The 21,184-nt window shown below is 54.7% G+C and overlaps 1 protein-coding gene and 1 long non-coding RNA gene across 3 annotated transcripts in view; both read right to left on the reverse strand.

Moving 5' to 3' along the window:
• Window positions 1-21,184, reverse strand: part of TESC (tescalcin) — a 29,146-nt gene continuing 7,962 nt past the window's right edge. The window contains exons 2-8 of one of the 2 annotated variants that reach the window (XM_084764829.1): window positions 14,212-14,281; window positions 8,286-8,366; window positions 7,050-7,189; window positions 5,429-5,490; window positions 5,233-5,340; window positions 2,300-2,347; window positions 1-215 (exon numbers count right to left, since the gene is read on the reverse strand). In XM_084764829.1, the coding sequence (XP_084620955.1) occupies window positions 138-215; window positions 2,300-2,347; window positions 5,233-5,340; window positions 5,429-5,490; window positions 7,050-7,189; window positions 8,286-8,366; window positions 14,212-14,281 (587 nt within the window). In that variant the 3' untranslated portion in view covers window positions 1-137. The remainder of the gene's footprint in view (window positions 216-2,299; window positions 2,348-5,232; window positions 5,341-5,428; window positions 5,491-7,049; window positions 7,190-8,285; window positions 8,367-14,211; window positions 14,282-21,184) is intronic. The other variant, XM_084764830.1, reaches the window with a different exon arrangement.
• Window positions 15,438-20,713, reverse strand: LOC311586908. Its single transcript, XR_014775687.1, has 3 exons — window positions 19,807-20,713; window positions 17,914-19,243; window positions 15,438-15,712 (listed from the first exon to the last, which is right to left on the reverse strand). It is a non-coding gene; the product is annotated as an uncharacterized lncRNA (long non-coding RNA).

A 21,184-nucleotide genomic window follows, 5' to 3' on the forward strand; every position in this document is an offset into this window, starting at 1 on the left:
TCATTAGGAAACCTTTATTAACATCAACAGAGATAAAAACAGTGGCATCCCACACCCCACAGGAAGGAAGAGTGAAGCGCTACTGCTTGTCACAGCAGCTTAGGCAGAGGGCCTTAGCCACCCCCTTTCTTGCATGGTCAATGGCAGAGGGCGATGGTCTCCATGTTGAGGAAGCGGATGTGCATCTTGGTCTCAATGTCGATCCCCTGCCAGATCTGGAACGGAGGGAGTGGCGTCAGGAAGCGTCCCCACCACTGCCAGACCCCTGCCTGAGCAGCCCTGGCCCTTTCCTCCTGCTGCTGCTTCTGCTACAGCTGAGCCACTGTTTGCTGATGAGAAACAGGCTGGGTTCCGAGGCTGAGCCAAGTGATGCTCAGTCCCATGTGGACTCAGGACTCTCCAATGGGTGGGCTCTTAGAGCTCACATCCCCACCCCCACACCGGGCTCTGAGAATTCCCTACACGACAAGCCTCCTTTTCCTCAGTGCAATTCCAGGGTTGCCCCACCATGCTGCCCGCTTTCCTGACTCAGGCTGGGTCACCCTCATCCACAGAGGACTGTGTAGACTGAGGGGCTGTTACCTGGCAGACTTCATTAAATAACCCCTCCACTTTGGTTACCATAACCTCTGTGAGATAAGAGGCCTTCTGCTTCAAACTTCTACGCAGGTAGAGTGACACTACTGTGGACTGCCAACCCTGGCCAGTTAGGGCCTGGACATTCAGGTCACAAGGCCATTAACCTATAGGACAAAACCTTGTCCCTCTCAAGGTGGTCACGGTCTCTCTAGTTCCTTGGGAATTAGCAAGTGGAGGTTGGGGGGAGGGGAGGCACAGGGAGGCACAGGATGGGAACAGGGACAGAGGGACCTAGCAGGCAGTTGACTTGTATCTCCCTGTGATGTTGGGGTACCACACCCCAGGATGCGATAGGCCTTGGAGCTAGGCATCCCACTGCCCCACCACCACCACCACCACACACACACACACACACACACACACACACACACACACACAGGTCCTGTGGGGACACACAAACAGTTCTACTTCTCAGAGAGCACCCCCAACTGCTGGGAGTTTGAGATGTTCTCTGGGAAAGATCCTGGACTCCACAATGGATTCAGCTAAGATCTTCCAGAGGGCACAGTCACGGAGGGGAGGGGTGGGGGCGGGGCCGCGCTAGAAGGGACCACTCAGGGAGCTAGCATCTGAAGAGCCCTAGGGAAAGCTGCAGTCTTAACTCTAGCCCAGGCTGGCTTCGAACTCAAGATGCCCCTGCCTCAGCCTCAGGTGCTAGCATTGCACTTCTGTGCCGCCATGCCATGTGTGCCACCATGCCATGCTCAAGGCACCTGCCCCTTCTCCTCAATGCTCCTGCACCCCCAGTGCCCTGCATCACACCGCTGGACATACAGATCTCAGTGCGGGCCTGAACAGACCCACACACCATCAGCTCCCGGCCTTCCCTGCCACACACCCTGTCCTGCCTTGGGTGTGGGCCTCTGGCGTGAGACAAGTGTAGCTGCTGACCTCATCTCCTTCCCTGAGAGGCCGGGGCTGTGCTGCCTTTCTGCAATCAGCCTCCCTCGGGTGGGCAGAGGGGCAGACTTAGAGGAGACCCCACCACCACCACAAACAGAACCTTAGAGGCTTCAGTCTCCCTCCGGGCACTGGCCTTGGCAGACCCTGCTCATTCAGAAGTTGGATTGGGAATTCATAGGTCCTCCTGTGGCCTGACCTCCATGCCCAGAAAGCCTCGGAGACGTGATTTTAGCATTTTCTTCTTCATGCTTCCGGATAACTTGGTCATTGCAACAGCGGGGAGCCAGTCTTAGCACCCAGCCCTTGAGTGTGTCTGTGACAGTGAAAGCAGTCCACCAAACTGGCTGCAGATGCCATCACAGGAGGGGGGCCCAGGCTAGAGGGGGCGCCACTTAAAACTCCTAGCAGGATGCTCTAGGGAGGCAGAACTCCCGTCTGCTTGCTGAATGCTGGTCTTCGTCCAGGTGCAGGAAGTTTTCAGAATCTTCCAGAATCCATGCTCTACTGTGAAAAGTGACTGCTCCAGGAAAACAGTGCCAGTGTCCCAAGAGAGAAAGATTAATGTCTCTCAGCTACCTGTGTGCTGCTCAAGTCACCCTTTCTGAGAAGCCAAACACGGCAGTGTGCCTGGCAGGGCCTTCCCATAGACGGCCTGGGGCCTGGGGGCACTTGGGATCCACTGACAACCACAGTTCCACAAGGGCCTCATGGTGTCCTGGAGCCCCCATGCCCAGGCATCTTTCCCACTGGCACCCACCTTCAGGAAGTCCTCAAAGGTGATCCCCTCATACACCTGGTCCGGTTCCTGAAGACGAGATAGGAGACAGAGTGAGTGGCCAGAGTCTCCCGGGTCTTCTTAGACGGGCCGCTCCTCCTCCCAGCACCCGGAGCACAGGGCCAGCATGTTTGAGGTAGAGTTAGAAAAGGGGGGGGGGGTCGCTGGGAATGATGGAGCATGCCTGCAATCCCAGCACTCAGGAAGGCAGAGGCAGGTGGATTGCTGTGAGTTTGAGGCCAGCCAAGGCTACACAGAGAAACCCTGTCTTAAAATACCATGAGTGAATGAAGGAACGAACAAATGAATGTAATGAAATGAAAAGAAAGGGGCTTATTTGTTCCTAAGGAAGGCCAGTCTCTTGGAACCCAACAGAGGCCGAGGCTACAACCCCCAGGAGGTTCAGGGGGAAAACAGTGGGACCTCCAGGCATGGGATCTCCTTCCCAGTACAGCTCACCTCACTCCATCCCTAGAAATCAGCCACCAAGATAGATCCTGCCAGCCTGGGTCCTGCCTCTGCTCCCTGTACTGATAACAGAATTATTCTAGGCTAATCTAAGTTCACAGCCACTGGGGTAAGGGCATGGAGAGCCCTCTGTGGCCACCCTTGTACCCATGAGTCACCATGATAGCCATGGCGTGGGAACAGAGTGTGGCTTCAGCCAGGGGCCTAGCATGCTTGACAAAGCAAGTCCCCAGCTCTGTCCTTCCTATTGTAGGGGCAGAAGAGCTGATGCTAGGGACCCCAGCAGCCCCCTGTGACAGTGAACACCAGTGCAGGATCTCCAAAGGTCCCTGCTGCGTACTTGGGGTCCCCTGCACTGCCCCCAGCATCCCCAGGATTCTGCCATCCATGGCTATCAAGAGGCTAGCCTCTTCTCATTGTGGAAAGGCTACAGGACTACACATAGCCGAGACTAGGACCCCCACAGGAGAGAGCACCTGCAGCTCCCAGCATGCTTGTCAAAGTGTCGCCAGCCCCCATCTACCCTTTGGACAAGTGTCTCTTTGAAAGAGAAAGGAGGTCATGCCCAAGGCCATCTGGGGTAACTGTGCCTAGAGGCTGGGGTGAGGCTGAGCTCAGTGGTACTCTGAGCTTAGCATGGGGGCACTGGGTTCAAAACTCAGAACCCCCAAAATGCAAGTGACCTGACACAAGGAAACAGCAGAGACACACACAACTGTGTCTACCGGCACTGGAAAAAAAGCCCCCAAGGGTGGTTCCCTAAAGGCCTGGGGAAGGCATGGAGAGGGAATGACCTTTCACCTTCTCCTGGTTGCTCCTGGGGGCAAGGGTCAATGCCCTCTTAAGGTTTCTTTGTTTCTTAAAATATTTAATAAAAGCCCCCAGTTTTCTCCTGGCCTGAGCCTGCCTCATCCCCAGGGGCTATCCCACTCAGGTCTTCCCTCTCCAGGCCACCAGGCTCCCAGGCTGAGTGAGGGGAGCTAATTATAGGCTCCCACTGTGGGGAGTTGAGCAGGAGGGTGGTGCTGGCAAAGACAGAAGGCGGTGGCTGGGGAGCCCAGTGGCCCCACCCTCTACCCAGAAAGCTCCCCTGCACAGAGATGGCCTGAAGATGCTACTTAGAGTCCCCGCCCAAGTCAGTTAAGTGGCTCTGGAAGGACATCAAAGTTGACATGGTGGGTGGCTCTCTGGCGAGTGCCATGGTCAGAAGCAGTGTTAGCCATCAGAAGCCAGTGGCTGCCCTGAGCCACAGCTCAGCCCCAGAGTTGGGTCTGGGTTGATCTGGCTGATACACAGCCTGTGCTCCTGAGGTAGACACACATGCCAGGCTCCCTGGTGGCTCTGTCCCCACTGCACTGAGGATCTGCACTTGGGGACGCCTCCACCTCTGAGGCAGAGTAGATTTTATACAAATCAGCAGGCACCAGCTGCCAACAATTTTACTACAGCAAATTAAGCAAAGTCACCAATTGAAAGTGGAGTGGGATGGGGAGCCCTTTAGAGAAGGAGAGTGTAATTAAACCAAATGGGTGTTTGGCTCCCCCACACTTACGAGGGGAGCTCCATTCTCCACTGGGTCAGGGCCCTTCCCTAAGGCGGTTCACATGTAGTCTGGACATTTACCAGGGCCAGTTGCTCCTTTGAGAGAAGCACAGATTGATAGAAGCCAGGAAAGCTACTCTGCCACCATGGCCTCTGGGGAGTGAGGACCTAGTCCTCGGTGACTGGCAAGGGCCCGAAAGGGCAGGTTCCGGCTTGGAGCTGCCTCCACGCTGAAGCTGTTGGCATCACAGGTACATGGAGGCCAGAGCTTTGCTGGAAGCCCCCACCCATGGAGGTAGCCACCCACCCACCCACCCTAGTCATCTCCAGAGGCTGCTGGGATACATCCCCACCATGTAAGAGAAACCTCACACAGAAATATGACAAGCTCCACAGGATCTTTAGTGCTGAGCCTCAGTTTCCCCCACCAGTAGAATAAGGCAGAAACCATGAAACGAAGAACGTACACATATGGCCGAGCCCCTATTCGTCAGTCCCTCCCTCTGCTGTCTCCCCAACACCGGCGGTCTTCCCAAACTAAAGGTGCTGGCCCCCATGTCCAGGCCTGAGAACGCTTCCACTCGGTGAGGATGCAGCAATGTGCGTGGGGCACTGTTACCAGTGCTGCCCCTGAGGGGTGAGAGAGGTCACAGTGGCCCCACCTAAGGCTTTGAGTTCTCCTTCACTGCATCACACAGCCCCCCCACCTGCATCTTCCACGGTGGGGGGGGGCAGAAAGAGCCCACAGTGGTTTCTGACCTCCCTCCTCCATGCCAAGCCCTGATTAGAGCAACTAGCTGGGCACACCTAGCTCCTGCCACGGAGACCTTCTGTGTTTCTTGCGGGGGGAGGGGTTGGTGGACTGTTGCCTCTTGCTCCCCACCCTTACTGGGAGGGGCACTCACCATCTGCCCCACGCACACACTGGCAGCCTCCATCATAGCTCCATCTGCAATGGACCGAGCTGACTCCTTCTCAATGTGAGGGTTCCCGGAGAGCAGCTCCTCCACCACCTGCCAGTGGGGCGGACACTTGGTGACCTTGGGGCTCCACGATGGTCCGAGAAGGGGGGAGGGGCGGGGCCAAGGGAGCACACGTTACATTTCTATATTCTTCCAGGGTGATGCGGCCGTCGCTGTCCGAGTCGTACATATGGAACAGAACTGCAAGTAGCAGAGGAGGTAGGAGCCAGTTAGGTGAAGCCAGGAGGGGAGCCCGGCCCCCTAACTTCCCCAGATTTCCACTCTGAAGCCATTCCAAACTATACACTAGACATCGTGGCAAGATCTGGATGCCAAAGCCTTAGGGCACAAGGGCACAGGGCAGCGGGACCTAGCTGGCTTCTCCCTAGGGAAATGCCTTGAGCAAATGACTTCTCTGAGCCTCAGTTCCCATCTGGAAAATGGGAGTTGGAGGCAGCACCAGCCACCCCCCCAGTACACTTCAGATACACTGACAGGACTAGACAGGTACACGTGACAGGACTGGACAGGTACACATGACAGGACTGGACAGATACACGTGACAGGACTGGACAGGTACACGTGACAGGACTGGACAGATACACGTGACAGGACTGGACAGGTACACGTGACAGGACTGGACAGGTACACATGACAGGACTGGACAGATACACGTGACAGGACTGGACAGGTACACGTGACAGGACTGGACAGATACACGTGACAGGACTGGACAGGTACACGTGACAGGACTGGACAGGTACACGTGACAGGACTGGACAGGTACACGTGACAGGACTGGACAGGTACACGTGACAGGACTGGACAGGTACACGTGACAGGACTGGACATCACATGAGCACACCACTTATCAGGTTTTATCTTAAAATGCCAAGTCCTGAGCCACACTGCCCACATCCTGAATGCTGACTGGCCCTAAGTGGACCCTGAGGGTGGCAGAGGACTTAGCAGGGCCTGGCTGCTTCTCTCAACCTTGGCAGTGGCCCCACAGAGATGAGGTGCTGAGTGGCTGCTCCCTGCTACCCCAGCACTCTGCTCTGGCATCTGTCAAGAACCAAATGCCCAGAACCATGCAGAATATTTCCTGGTAACAATGTCCTAGCTGACCCCGTGGCTGCCACAGTCCACTTTCACAGGTACGCTGTCAAGGTTCATATGTGTTAAGACAGGAGCCCTGAACTGGTTCAGACCTGTAGTGACCCTATCCTCACCCTAGCCCTCAAAGCAAACAAACACTGGGACTGTGGGTACCTCCTGAGCATGACACAGGAGGCCCTGGGGACACTCTGGGCCTCACATTCACTCCAGTGCTAAACATAGCCAAACACTCAGAGCCTGAGAAGGTAGGGGGATGTGAGGAGTCATGGGGAAGAACACAGGGGTGAAAGGAGACATGCCTTGGACCACTGCTCACAGCATGCCATGGGGGAGCAGGTGTGGAACCTGGGGGCTCCCCTGCCCCAGATACAAGGTTCTGTCTGCAACAGAGACCTCAGCCCCACAGCCATCCACATTCAGCCAGCACACCATGCCTGGTTGAAGGCCACACAGCTGAGTGGAGGGGCCCCAAGGGAAACCCAGGTCTCTCTTTATACTACACCACCCCAAAGCCCCCCACACAAAGGTGCAACTTCAGAAAGGCCACCCCAACGCTGCCACTCGTCAGTGGAGACAGGCGATATTCCCTCCTACAAATACCCTCCCACCCCCCATTGGAGAGCTCGGCACTCAGTACGCACATTTCAGCTTCTCCTTTCGGGACAGTTCCACCTGTTCCTCGCCCAGGGTGGTGTCAATGGGCCTGAAGTAGGACATGATGGTCAGGAAGTCCTCGAAGTTGATCTCATCGGCCAGGCCACTGGGTCCCTTGCGCAGGTTCCTGAGGGGGCAGCACGGGGAAGGGAGGACCTCAGTACGTAAAAACATCTCTTGAGAGGCTGGAGAGGTGGCTCAGAGGTTAAGAGCACTGCCTGCTCTTCCAAAGGTCCTGAGTTCAATTCCTAGCAGCACATGGTGGCTCACAACCATCTGTGATGAGATTTTTTTGGTGCCTTCTTCTGGCATGCAGACATACATGCAAGCAAAACACTATATACTTAATAAATATTTTTTAAAATCTCTTGCTCTGACCTCTAGATGTACAGAGTACAGTGGAGTGTACACACACACACACACACACACACACACACACACACACACACACGTAAACGCATGACAGCGTGGCCCTCTGGGTACATGTTCCCAAGAATCTGTGCCGGAGCTGCCTGCCACAGCCTCCTTTCCCCCATTAAATGACAGACCTACCAGTTCAGAGGTCAGAGACTTCATCATCCAATCGGCTCTCTAGAGCCCTAGCAGCCGGGGCTGGAGCCGTGCCCCCAGCGTACCTCCTGCCTTTAGCCTTGGCCCAGGTGGGAGGAGAAACTGAGCGTGAACATCCCGGGCCACAGAAGCCATGAGAGGCCAAGACTGAGCTTGGGGCTGGGGACAGACGCCAGAGCAAGAGCATCTGCTTAGCACGCCCGAGGCCCCTGAGTTCCATCCCAGAATCACCGATAAGATGTAAAAAGCCAGGCTGGAGAAAGCTCAGTAGGTGCCTGCGAACCCAGTTCTGGGGAGGTGAAGGGAAGGGAAGGCCAGCCTAGCCAAATTGACAAGCTCCAGGCCACTGAGAGGTCCTGCCTCAAAATGAGGGCAGCAACCTGGGAAATGCCAGCTGTCTCCTGGCCCCCACCAGCATGTAAGCATACATGTACACCCACATACATGTGAACATGGGCACACATACATAGGTAAAGAAACAAAACCTACTAAGTTTGGAGTCGTCTGTTACACCGCCAGCAATGACTAACGCACAAGTGAGGGAGCCCAGGAGCTGTCCAAGGCCGTCCAGGACTGTCCAGCCCCACCCAGCCTCTGCGTTTAATAATGGGAGGTGGTAGCCCCCCTCAGCCTGCCCAGGGGAGGGAGCACACCTGTTGTCAAAGAAGGCACGAACGATTTTGGATCGGATTGGGTTGAGCTCCAGGTCAGCGACATTGTTGAAGTTTTCCTTGCTGTGTTCCGGGATGCACAGGAGAGAAAGTCACAAGGGATCAGTCCTCCATGCCATCAGACACGGGCAGTACGGCATCACTTTATTTCCCAACTGCCCCACTCTCTCCTCAGGCCTTTTGCCTGCAGATTGGGTGAGGGTGGGAGGATTGGGGAGCCTGACACTTGGAGGAACCTGAGAGGTAGGTGGGACACTCACACTCAGGAGATAAGACCTGCAGAGTCTGGGGGCGGAAGCCCTGCAGTGGCTGCTCTAGGCTCCCAGCAGTAGGATACGGGCCTGACGGGCCTCAAGGAAATGGACTCTGTGAGCCTTTCAGGACCTGGCACCGCCCAGCATGTGCCTGAGATAAGCAAGCACATACAGTCTCCCCAGGAACAAGCCTCAAAAACACCACAGCAGCCGGGCGTGGTGGCGCACGCCTTTAATCCCAGCACTCGGGAGGCAGAGGCAGGCAGATCGCTGTGAGTTCGAGGCCAGCCTGGTCTACAAAAGTGAGTCCAGGACAGCCTAGGATACATAGAGAAACCCTGTCTTCAAAAACCAAAAACCAAAACCAAACAACAACAACAACAAAAAACACCACAGCAGGGCCAATAGAACACCTGCTCCCAGATAAACCAATAGCTGGACTGAGGACTTTCCACGCAGAGGAATATTATGCAGCCAGGAAAAGAAACGGTACGCTGATACCCACTGCAGGAGGATAAACCCTAAGATTGATGACATTGGAAAGGCATTAGCAGTGACAGGTCACATGATTCCATTCAAATGATGTGTCTACAACAGGCTGAGCCACTGAGGCCAAAGGCAGGGGGCGGGGTGGGGCTGAGGAGTCAGATGACACCTAAGAAGTGGGGACAGGCTTCTCTTGGCAGGGACACAGACACGTCTCAGCTGCCTGTCCTCAGAGGAGGAGCACAGCCTCCATTCAGGCTGCCTGTGCCTGTTCTAGGGCAGTGACCTTCTGAGGGACCTAGGGCACAGCCCTGTACGCCAGGGGACAAGAACGAATGCTCAGGAGTGGGAGGGGTTGGCTGATTAAAAACAAAACAAAAGCAAGGTCATTAGGGAAGGGATGTGACACCAGAATAGACTGGGACTGGGCACTGAGGCTGTTTGACTTGGGAGGCCCCACAAATAGTCCCTTGTCCCATCCTGGCTTCCCCTCACAGGAGAGGGGGGCCTCAGGCTCCAGACATGAACAGAACCAAGTGACCGGATCGTTCTTGTTCTCACCACCCCTGCGGCGGCTTCCTGACCCTCCCTCCTGGCTTGTATGGGTGGCACCGAGCCAGACCAGCCACCTTTTTACAGTCACCAGAGCCTAGTGTGGGAAAAGAGCACCTTTAAGACAGCTGTCCCAACAGAACAGGTTCCACCATATGACTAAAAATTAGATTTGGGCAGGGTAGATGTAAAAAGGAATTGGGGGGGGGGTGGTGTCAGGGTGGTGAGATGGCCCAGGGGGTAATGGCACTTGCTGTGTGAGCCTGGTGACCTGTGCTCAATTCCCAGAAGCCACATAAAATGGAAGGAGATGAATTAACTACTTCACACAGTAGGACACAACAACACGTTTAAAAAAGGAACAGTCAAGTGGGTGCAGTGGTTCAGTCTGAGCCAGGGACTTTGAAGCCAGCCCGGGGAACACCGAGAACCCGTTTCAACAACAACAACAACAAATTCAACAGCAGCAGGATGGTGCATGCCTGCGATCCTAGTGCTGAAGAGGCTGAGGCAGGAGGATCACAAGTTCAAGGCCATTCCGGGGCTCACAGACACAGACTGATGAGAACCTAACCAAACAAGGGGACAGAAGCAAGGACACCCACTGCCAGGAGCCTTAAGAACATCACGTTCAGGATGGAAGCTCTACACATGGAGTCTGGTTGCCAGGGTGATGGGGTAGGTGACAGCGAGAAGCTTGCTTTCTGGGATGCTTAAAGTGACAGTGCAGCTTAAATGGCTGGATCGTACATGGGAATTCTGTCTCCCCTAAAACTACTAAAAACCTTCCGGTTTCGCTAACACAACTACAAGCACAGCACGGTCCATTTCCACAGAGGGAGTTTCCACACAGGATAACGGCCAACTGCCCTTGCAACTGGCAACCAAGAGAGGACACAGGAGTTCAGGGCCGATCGTGCAAGGGCTCTGCTCTGCCCCCACACAGTTCTTAGTCTCCAACAACCACAGAAGGAAACAAAGAAACCAGAACCCTGGACGGAAAGAGTCAAGGTTACCACATAGACCATCAGATCCCCAGAGGTCCTCCTCCTTGCTGGTCACTGCTCAGATGACAGTCACAGTGAGCGTGGGAGCTGTGAGGTACCCGCAGCAGGTACTTCACCTGAAGGAGACCTGCCCAGGGTGCCAGTGATCCCTGGAAGGGACAGTCATTTGCCTAGAGTCACCCAGCTGTGGCGAGTCACACTGGAACACCACCATGAAGGGCAGGCACTTAGGCTATCCTGGACACAAACAAGGCAGAGAGGGGAAGAAACTGCCTTCTTTCTAGCCACTGGTGGTAGCATCTGTTATCCCAAGTACTCTGGATGCTGAGGCAGGAGGATGATGAATTTGAGGCTAAGCCTATGCATCTTAGCAAGTCTCTTTCTCAAAAGTAGGGAAAAAAAGGGACTGAGCGAAGCGGGAAGCTCAGTACAAAGCACTGGCTGGCGGCCTCTCAAAAGGGGGGGGGGGGCGGGAGAGCAGCATGAAGCCTAGGGGTGTTTTGAACCATCTCCCTCAAGTTGTGAAGTGCCCTCCCCGTGCCAGGCCACTCACTGTAAGGCTCAATCCCCCTCACACCCACAAGTGGTGACAGTGATGGACCCACTTTCATATACGGAAACACGGAGTCGAAAGAGGCCTAGCCAGTAAGTTGCAGTCACACAGCTGGCTAGCAGAAGCGCTCTGGCCCCAGGGAGGCCCCGCTCCCCCACTTCCTCCAGGTAGTACTTTTTCACTTTGGAAAGACTTAGAGGTCTATGGGCACCCACTCTTGCCCAGCTCCAGCCGGAGCCCCCTGGGGATTCACACAGAGGGTAGGACAAGCCCCCAGACCACAAAGGAAAGCCACTGAGGGCTGGGCTAGCTCTTCTGCAAGGCCAGTGCTGTGGGCTAGTTTCCGGCTGCTTCTGAGGCCCGGCAGAGCTCACAGTGAGCCCCACCGTCCTAGTCCTGCCGTCAGGCTCTGGTTTCTGAGGGCTTCCCCATTCTGAAAGGCCAAGGTCCTTCCTCCTCAAGCTCAGGGCTCTGCCAAGTCCTCCCAGCACTCACTGTTGGGCGTTCCCCATACTGGGGAAAGGGAGGCCTCATTGGGACTCTTCAGAGAAGGGACCATGCCTCACAGGACAAATGTCTTCCCAGGCAAGGCTGGACAGAGAACTGGAGGACGGAAAGGGGGTGACAAATGACAGCTGAGCAGGATGAGCAGAAGGACAACAGGACAGACAGCAACTATAGACTCTGAGTACAACTGCGCACTTTCTGATGGACTAGAAGCGAGAGAGACTGAAAGACACCACAGGGCAGCTCTGAGGGTGGGCAGGCCCCATCCGCTGACTAAGGAGCAAAGGGGAGGGGGTGAGGGCTCACCTTGGTGGCCAAGTGGATGTGTGGCTGTCATGTGCTGGGGCATTTGGGGTGAGGCCTTGGTCAGGCACACAAACATGCAGGAAGCATTTCAAGCCACGACTTCCTGTACGGAAGTTGGGGGTCGGCCTCTTCCCCAAGAGCCCAGTCTGTGGCTACTCTCCTTGCTACAGCCCCAAGGAACCCAACTGGTCACACTGATCATGATACACAATGGGTTGGCTTAGATGCTACAGCCTTCTTAGGGTGCCCCTGGACACCTTCTGTGTGCGCACCCACGTGGGGTGAGGCCACCAACCATAAATATTAGCCATGTTAGTGGCCAGGAAGCTGCCTACAGCACAGAGGTTCCTCAATACCACTCCTACCTTACTGCTTAACCGTCTGCCTTCCCTGGATCCCAAGCTCACCTCTGTGCAATGGGACCTCTCAGGCATCCCCTCCCCCACAGGACTCAGGACTCCTACACCCTCTAAGCAGGTAGACCAGGCTTGCTCCACACTCAGGATCGGGGCACAAACCTGGCCCATTTGCCAGATGCCTGGGAACCAGCTGTGTACATCTGTGGGCCTAATGCTCCGATCTAAGGCCAAAGAAACAGCCTGCTTTACACAGAAGGCCAGGAGAGAGAGAGAGAGAGAGAGAGAGCGAGAGAGAGAGAAGGGGGGAGGGGTTGAGAGGGAGGAGGGAGAGACAGAGGCAGAGGAGGAGAGAAATTGGACCAAAGCTACACAATCAACAGCTTGAGGTTCAAGAAGTTTTGTCTCCCAGATTTCTTGCCTGCACCTCAAGTCTGAGGAGACAGAATTAGACTCAAAGCCTCTCGCCAGGTTAAGGCTGAGTCTGACCCCAGAGTCTAATCCTTCACAATGCTCTGCAAGGTAAACAGTTTGTTTCTGGTCGCTGGCCATGGCAGTTGGCTCAGAACCAGGCCCAGGAGAGCCAGTGAGAAACCAGGGAGGTTCACAGGGTGGCCAGGCTTTTCCTCTGGGCTTAAAGGGCGGAACTGCTGCTCTGCACAATACAGTCAGGTCTTTGATAACGTGTGTGGCAAATTGAGACCAGAGGCCACAGAACCGTCAGACCCATGGAACCTTCCGGGCGACGCTCTAGGCTAACAATGTGCCTTTGTGTGGCAGGCAAGAAAACGTGTGAGTGCACATGGTTCCCTCAAAGGACGGAACAAAACCCATCGATGAAGAAAGATGCTTTCCTGCAACCCGTGCAAGGCTTGTACCCGTGTTTCAATGACGTCACCTTGAGACTCCATGCGTATTTTAGGACACTACTATCTGCTAGAAAGTCTGCGACAAGCCTCTTTAGGGTCTGGTGGCTCCCACCTGTCATTCCAGCTGCTCAGCAGGTAGGAGGATGACAAGTGACTCAAGGCCAGCCAGGGATACAGAGTGAGTCCAAGGCCAGCCTGGGCTATAAAGTGAGTCCAAGGCTAGCCTGGGCTACAGAGTGAGCCCAAGGCCAGCCTGAGCTATAGAGTGAGCCCAAGGCTAGCCTGGGCTAGAGAGTGAGTCCAAGGCCAGCCTGGGCTAGAGAGTGAGTCCAAGGCCAGCCTGGGCTAGAAAGTGAGTCCAAGGCCAGCCTGGGCTAGAAAGTGAGTCCAAGGCCAGCCTAGAAAACTAAGTGTGATACAGCTAAGGGAAAAGAAGGAAAACAAAGTGAGCTGGGCTGTAGTGAAGCCCATGCCTAGAATGCGTGGGCTGTGTTCACCCCCATACCAAAATATAAATAAACACCACAGCGGAAAACGTCACCCACCCCATCTTGTCCAAGGCTGGAATGACCCAGAGGAAGTAAAGTCTAGAGATACACCATTAGGGTGACACCAACACCCTGGCACACAGCTCGGTCAGCTGGCTCTCACCCTCCCAGGATCAGGGAGGACCCAGCAGGTGCTCGGTGTGTGGGAGACTTCAGGACAAGTACAGATCACACAGGACATGAAAAGAGGTTGGACAGGGGCCTGGTGTCTGTCTGCCCTGCCCTCACCCCCCCCACTTCCCTGCCCCCCCCCATCCTCACCACCTCACCCCCCCCCCACAGGTATCTGATCCTGTAGAAGCAGAAAGGGCCCCTTCCTCCCTCCACATCGCGTCTTAGAAAGAGCCAGGAGAATTCAGTCAACAGCTTTGCTTCAAAAACTGGGGCAGCCCTTGGAGCCAGCCCAGAGCCACATGAAAGAGACAAGGAATAGAAAACCACTGCAAGCCCCACCTGGCTACCCATCTTACCGAATGGTGGGCTGGTCCCCGCTCAGCTGCTTGAATCTCCGGTGCAGTTGCTCTATCTGGTCCGAGGAGACTGAGAAGAGGGAAGGGAGGGAAGGGAAAATGAGAGACAGAAGGGGGGGGGGGGGATCAATGACATTGAACTTGAGGTGGTCAATCTGTTTTTTGGTTTTTTTGGTTGTTGGTTTTTTGTTTTGTGTGTGTGTGTGTGTGTGTGTGTGTGTGTGTGTGTGTGTGTGTGTGTGTGTTTTGTGACACAGTTTCTCTGTGTAGCCTTGGCTGTCCTAGACTAGCTTGGTGGACCAGGGTGGCCTCGAACTTACAGAGAGCTGCCTGCCTCTGCCTCCCGAGTGCTGGGATCAAAGGTGTGTGCCACCACGCCCAGCGTATTCTTGTGTCCTCTTCCTCACTTGGCCACTGCCATACCTCTTGTGACATCGCCCTTGACCACACTGCAGCACAACTGAGGGACACAGCAGAGCCTCCCTTTCTGCCTGCGGGGGGTAGCCCTGGGGTCATGTGGTCATTACGAGTGACAGCTCCTGATGGAGGGCCAGGGACCAGCCACTCCCCCAGCCTTTGTCCTCCCTACCACCCAAGAAATAGGAACTTACACCTGACTGATGGCCCACCCACCCCACCCCACCTCCGCCATCCTGTCCTGGATCCACCTGTGGGGCTTGTCTTGGCTGGGAGAGAGCCAGGTAGGGAGAGCAGAAAGAGAAAGGAGAAGGTAGGCCCAGGAGGAAGAGGAAGTCCCTAAGATACGCAATGCTCCTGGTGCACAGAGAGTGGTGGCGAGTGACCGAAGGGGGGCCCACAGGGTCATCTCTGGCTTTACTCTGGACAGCTGCCACTCAGAAGGCTGAGGACCACAGCACTAGCAACCCGATCCCAAGCATGCTGTCCCCACATGGGACAATATCTGTGTACCCCAGGTGCTCGATGCTCAGGGCCTTCAGGTCCTCCTGGGGACCATGTCCAGCTCAGGCCAAACTTGCCAATACAAAACAGTTCCTGGGTTGGGGACCTGCCATACCCACCTGCAGTCACCTCCTCCACCCCCTACCTAACCCACCCTGAGCCCCTACCTGTCGATCTGAGCCCTAACAGCTCTCCCCACCCCACCCCACCCCCGCCACCTCACCACCCCTCCCCCACCTTCCCTCCCTCTGCCTCCAACTCAAGCCTCCCCTCTATTCAAGAATCCACCACACTGTGATCTGATGGATCTGATGCGTCCTCAGCAGCTGCCGCTCACCAGGGAAGACTAGGGAAGCTGCCAGCCCGGGCTAGGCGCCACTCCAGGCACTGGCTCCTCCACCCCACACAGCACAGGCAGGCAGGCCTGCACCCCCACACCAGGGCACGCGTAGTCACGGATGATGGGGAAGGCGAAGCAATATCCAGGACAGTATCTACCTTTCTGGAGAATATTACAGCATGTACAGCACCGGCGGAGACGGCAAGCAGGCTGACCAGGGTCCCCACAGCCCGTGCGTACCTAACAGAAATGACGGGACGAACACAGGGTGCCTGTGGCCTTGTGGTTGTGCTGTGCTCAGAAAGTGCCCAGCTCTAGGAAAGCATGGCCATCCCAGGGCAGTCTTGATTTGGAATATTACAGAGCCTTGAAAACATGTGAGACAGAGTCTTTGAGATCCCAGGCTAGCCTTGAACTCTCTTTGTAGTTGAGGATAACCCTCCTGCCTCCACCACCCAAGTGCTAGGGTTATGAGCATGCCTGGCCACACCTGGCTAAGTATTTCTGGGATCTGAATCTCGGGGGTTTGTGTGTGATGAGCAAGCACGTTACAAACTGAGCCGCACCTCCAGCCCTTGAAAACCCAGTAGGAAGTATAGAGTGTCGATACTTAATGTTCCCCGGCATGGCAAGGGGATGGTCCAACCAGCCAAGGTGATGCTTCCTGTGAGGTTCATGCTGAGCGCCCAGCCAGAGCTGAGCAGGACAGAGCCCGCAGCAGCCAGACTTGAGACTTGTCATGTTTTCAGGCTTCTACCGGTACACTGCTTAGGCATTAGCCATAACAACATCCCCGGGCACCTGCCACAGTCCATATGGGACAGCAGACGCTCACAAAAATATCATTAAGTCATCCTCGGCTCGGTGCCAAGGTCTGGGCACACGCAGTGGTCTTATATATCTAAGTGTGTCCTTTGACACACTTCCCTTCTCCCCTTTTTGGGACAGGCTCTCATGAGGCCCAGGCAGGCCTCCGACCCATTTATTTAGTCAAAGATGACCTTGAACTCTGATCTTCACCTGAGCTCAGGGGTTATCGGCATGTGCTGCCGAGCCCTGTTTATGCCCTGCTGGGGACTGAACTCAGGGCCTTGTGCTCTTCAGCTTCTACTCTTGTTTGTTTGAGGTAGGGTCTCACTGTGTAAACCAGACTGGCTCCAACTCAAAGATCCAGCTTCAGCTGGCTTCCCCGAGCGCCGGGATCAAGGTGTGGCCACCACGCCTATACACTTCTGTTTTGGGGAGGGTTTGTTGTTGTTGTTTTGTTTTTTGCTTGTTTGTTTGTTTGTTTGTTTTTTGAGACAAAGTTTTCCTGTGTAGCCTTGGCTGTCCTAGACTTGCTTTGTAGACCAGGCTGGCCTCGAACTCACAGTGATCCACCTGCCTCTGCCTCCCGAGTGCTGGGATTAAAGGCGAGCGCCGCCACGCTGGGCTACACTTCTGATACGTAATAAGTGGTCAATTGCACTTCCCGAGTTTCTAACAACAGCTGGTGCACAGCCAGCTGAAATTAATTTTAGGAGTATATTTTTATTCACAATATCTAAAATACTAACATGTCAACATATATCCCACATAAAATAATAATGAGACCTTAGGTGGTCACGTAAATTCTGCACCTCACTTTTTCCCTTTTCTTTTTTCTTTTTTTGGTTTTTCGAGGCAGGATTTCTCCATGTATCCTTGGCTGTCCTGGACTCGCTTTGTAGACCAGGCTGGCCTCGAACTCACAGCGATCCGCCTGCCTCTGCCTCCCAAGTGCTGGAATTACAGGCGTGCACCACCCACATACGGCCTGTACCTCACATTCTATTGGGAAGAAAAATGATGGGAAAGATGGGGTGGGGGGATGTCTGGCGGGGTCCCTGCAGCCTGAGACATAAGGGATGGGAGGGCATGGTGGCAGAGGATGTAGAGTTAATGAGTCAGGGACCCAGGACCCAGGGAAGGTGGACACAGGGTGGGGAGTGGGAGGTGGCAGGGTGGGTTTTGCTGGCTTCATCCATTAGGACAAGTTTTAGAGTCTTCACCTGCAGGGACCAACACCTATCACCCATGCAAGACCGAGAGTAGACACAGGAACTGTGGGAGCCATCAGGGGCTCAGATATCAAGAAAAAGTGGGATGGGGGGCTGTGCCTGCTCTCCTGAGGGGCTCCCTAAGCCTCCCCATCTCTGGCTATGCCCAGAAGCCACAACAGCCTGAATAAGGATAAGGGTAAGTGGTAAGTTGCTTCCCGAGTTTCTCATGACAGCTGACCCACATCCAGCTGAAATTAATTTTAGGGATATTTTCTCTTCAGTTCACAGTATCTCAAATACTACCCAAGTCAACATGTAACCCACATAAAATACTAAACGAGGCCTCAGGCAGCCATGTGAATTAGGAGGCTTGACACCAAGGGGCACAGCCAACTGGGTACATGGAGCCCTGTGCCTCACCATTCCAGGCCGCTTCCCCGGGTACCCAGAGGATCAGCCCAGGGACAGGCCAGTGGCTCAGCTTGGAGAAGAAGCCTTGAGCATCTCCTTCAGCAGGCATGCTTCTACCTCCTCCTCTGAGAAAACAAGAGCAGCTCCCACCTCCCAGGAGGTGGCTCCCATGGTGACAAAGCCATCTCAGTCACAAATGCTATTCACAGCACTCCAAGGTGGCAACAGTGTACCTGGCACCAAGGCCACCTGGTCCACTTGTCTCCATGTCAAGCAGCCAACCAGGTAACCTCACAGAAATACAACGTGGACTCACGCTGGGTAAGGGCCAGGAGGAGAGGGTAAAGATGAATAACAGGTGGGCGTAGGGCTTAATTGGGAATGAAGGAATGTTCTGGAAGGGGAGATGGTGGTTTAGAACACTATGTGCAGTGAACCCAACCGAGCTGCTCACTTCACAGTAGTTACACCAACGGTCAGTGAGTGAGTGTGTCTGCACCGTGGAGGGGTTGAAGGCACCATCTGGTGTCTTCCTCTGTCATACTCGCTTTTTTTTTTTTTTTTTTTTTTTTGAGCTAGGGTCTCCTCCCCTCTCTGCATCACCAGCACTGCAATTAGATGCATGTTACTCTTTTTTTTTTTTTTTTTAAACATGGCTGCCAGGGACCGAACTCAGGTCCTTGAGATCACAGGGCACTTTACAGACTGAGTCAGTCCTACACTGGTGAATTTTATGTCACATAAACTTTGCCCCAACTAAAAACAAACAAACAAGCAAAACTCAGAGTCTACTTAGCTCTGGAACTGGCTAGAAAAATGAGACCTGTTAGCCTGGCTGTGACTGGTTTGCTTAGCCCTGAGCAACCCCCAGTCTTCAGGGCTGTTCTGCTGGCTCTGGGCTCCACAGGGAGGCCACCTGGGGCTCCAGACACAGCAGTGACTAATGCAGGGAGCGGGTGGGGCGGGGGGGGGGGGGGCAGAGGCTGGGCTTCCGGAGCCTCACAGGAGATCTGTGCCAGCTGCCCTCTTTCATGAGCACCCCTCCTCCACCTGCTAGCGCGCTGGCAGCCACAGCCCTGACAGGAACCCACCATACCTCCATGGACTTTACAATCTTCTGAGGATGCACCTGGAAGTGGTTTTTCAAATCCAATGGGGAGGCAGGAGCAGGGACCCTCAGGCTCCCTTCACAGGGACTTCAGGCCAGTACAAAGACCATCGATTTCCCCGGGCAGTGCCAGCCCAGCCCACCTCTGCATGGAAACATCATCTGTGGTCACCTCAGGCACCAAGGGGTCCCGCTGGGGTCTTTGTGGGCTTCCTCTCCACAGAACAGATCCTTAGGAGGGGGAGTAAACATGTAACATTGCCTCCACTCCGCCACACACCCTGCGCTCTGAGCAAGCGGTAACGCAGGGAGCTGAGAGTGGGAGAGCATGGCTCTAGCATCACAGTTGGGGCGTGCTGCCTCCCTCAGCTTTGCTCTTTACCGGTGGCCTTATAGCAGGAATAAAGAGAGATGACAGCCTGACAGGCAGGAGCTGAGCCAGGGCTGGGCTCAGCTCTCCTAACAGTGCAGGCAGCACGCCCACTTCCCTGTTCGGGAGGCAGGATCAGAGAGGCTGCGTGGCTCACCGAGGGTCACACAGCTCTGAACGGCAGGAGGAGGATTTGTTCTTCCTGCTGTGTGCTGTGCTCTGTGCCAAAAGCTGTCATCGCCGGGAACAAGGGGCACGCTACATTTCTGCACTAGAGCCGAGCTGTTCAGAAGGGTGGGGCGACCTCTATCCAAACAGACATTTCAGGGAGTGGGCGGGATGCCGGCAGGAGACAGCTCAGCCCCGCCTTCAGAACCATCTCAGCTCCCGATTTATCCCGAGGCTGAAACAAGTGGTAACTTACCTCATACACAGGGGAATTAAGTCAGAGAACCTGGTCCTGCTTCTGAGGACTAGGACGGGCGCCACCTGCTACTACAAACACATGGCGACTGCAGAAAACCAGTAATGACCTGCTAAGCTTAGAAGAAAAGGCTTTCCTGGAGCAGGGCGTAGTGGCACCCGCCTGAAAATCCAGCATTAAGGAAGGAGGCTGAGGCAGGAGGATCACCAGCTCAAGGACACCTCGGTTGCATGACAAGATCCCGGGGAGGGAGGACACACCAGATGCCAGAAGCCAGGAGAGACTGAGACCTCACTGGGTGTTGAACAGAAGTTGCCAGATGGCTAAAGGTAGGGGCTTTAAACCCACTGAGAGACTCATCTGGCCTTGGGTCTAGGTGAGCTTAAACCAAGACCCCCACATGACACTGAACCGCAACAGTAGCTTTCCACATCGGCTGGGTCACACAGCAGTGTTCCTGCTGGACAGTGAAGGAGGCGCCATCTCTGCTGGGAGGAAGGAGGAGGAGGAAGTGAAGTTACTAAGCCCGGTCATAACCCTAACGCTGTGCCAGGAGCTGGTCAAAACTGCACAGCGCTGACAAGCAACCCAGGGCCTGGCACGGACGTGTGGCAAACACTTTCCACTGGGCCGCCCCACCTCAGTCCCACATTGAGGAGTTTATACAGGAAGTGTTTGCGGACCGGTAAGCACCCTGAGACACGTAGCGCAACAACAGATGCAAGGCACTTTGGAAGTCACTTCTGTGGCTCAGGACGCACAGGGGCCCGGACAGAAATAGCCCCAGCAAGAGTTGAACTCAGAATCCAGCCAAACCACACACAAGCAAATGAACAAAGGAAGCTGTTCAAACTCCTCTCGGCATGAGCCTAGAGCAATTTGTTTGTAATTAGAATTTAAAAAATTTTAGTGGGTGTCTTAGTCAAGGTTACTCTTGCTGTGATGAAACACCACCGTATCAAAGCAGCTTGGGGAAGAAAGGGTTTATTTGGCTTACACTTCTATCATTGAAGAAAGTTGAGACAGGAACTCAAGCAGGGCAGGACCCTGGAGGCAGGAGCTGATGCAGAGGCCATGGAGAGGTGCTGCTTACTGGCTTGCTCCTCATGGCTTGCTCAGCCTGCTTTCTTACAGAACTTAGGACCACCAGCCTAGGGAATGGCACCACCCACAGTGGGCTGGGCCCTCCCTTATCAATAACTAATTAAGAAAAGGCCTTATAGCTGCATCTTCTGGAGGCATTTTCTCAGCTGAGGTTCCCTCCTTTCTGAAGGATCTAGCTTATGTCAGGTTGATATGAAGCTAGTCAGCACAACGGGTAAAGGCTTCAAACTAGCTGGAGAGAGAATTAGTGAACTGAAAGGCAAACCTAAGCAAA

Source organism: Acomys minous (genome assembly GCF_964271855.1).
Source record: "Acomys minous genome assembly, chromosome: 16".
Lineage (NCBI taxonomy): Eukaryota > Metazoa > Chordata > Mammalia > Rodentia > Muridae > Acomys > Acomys minous.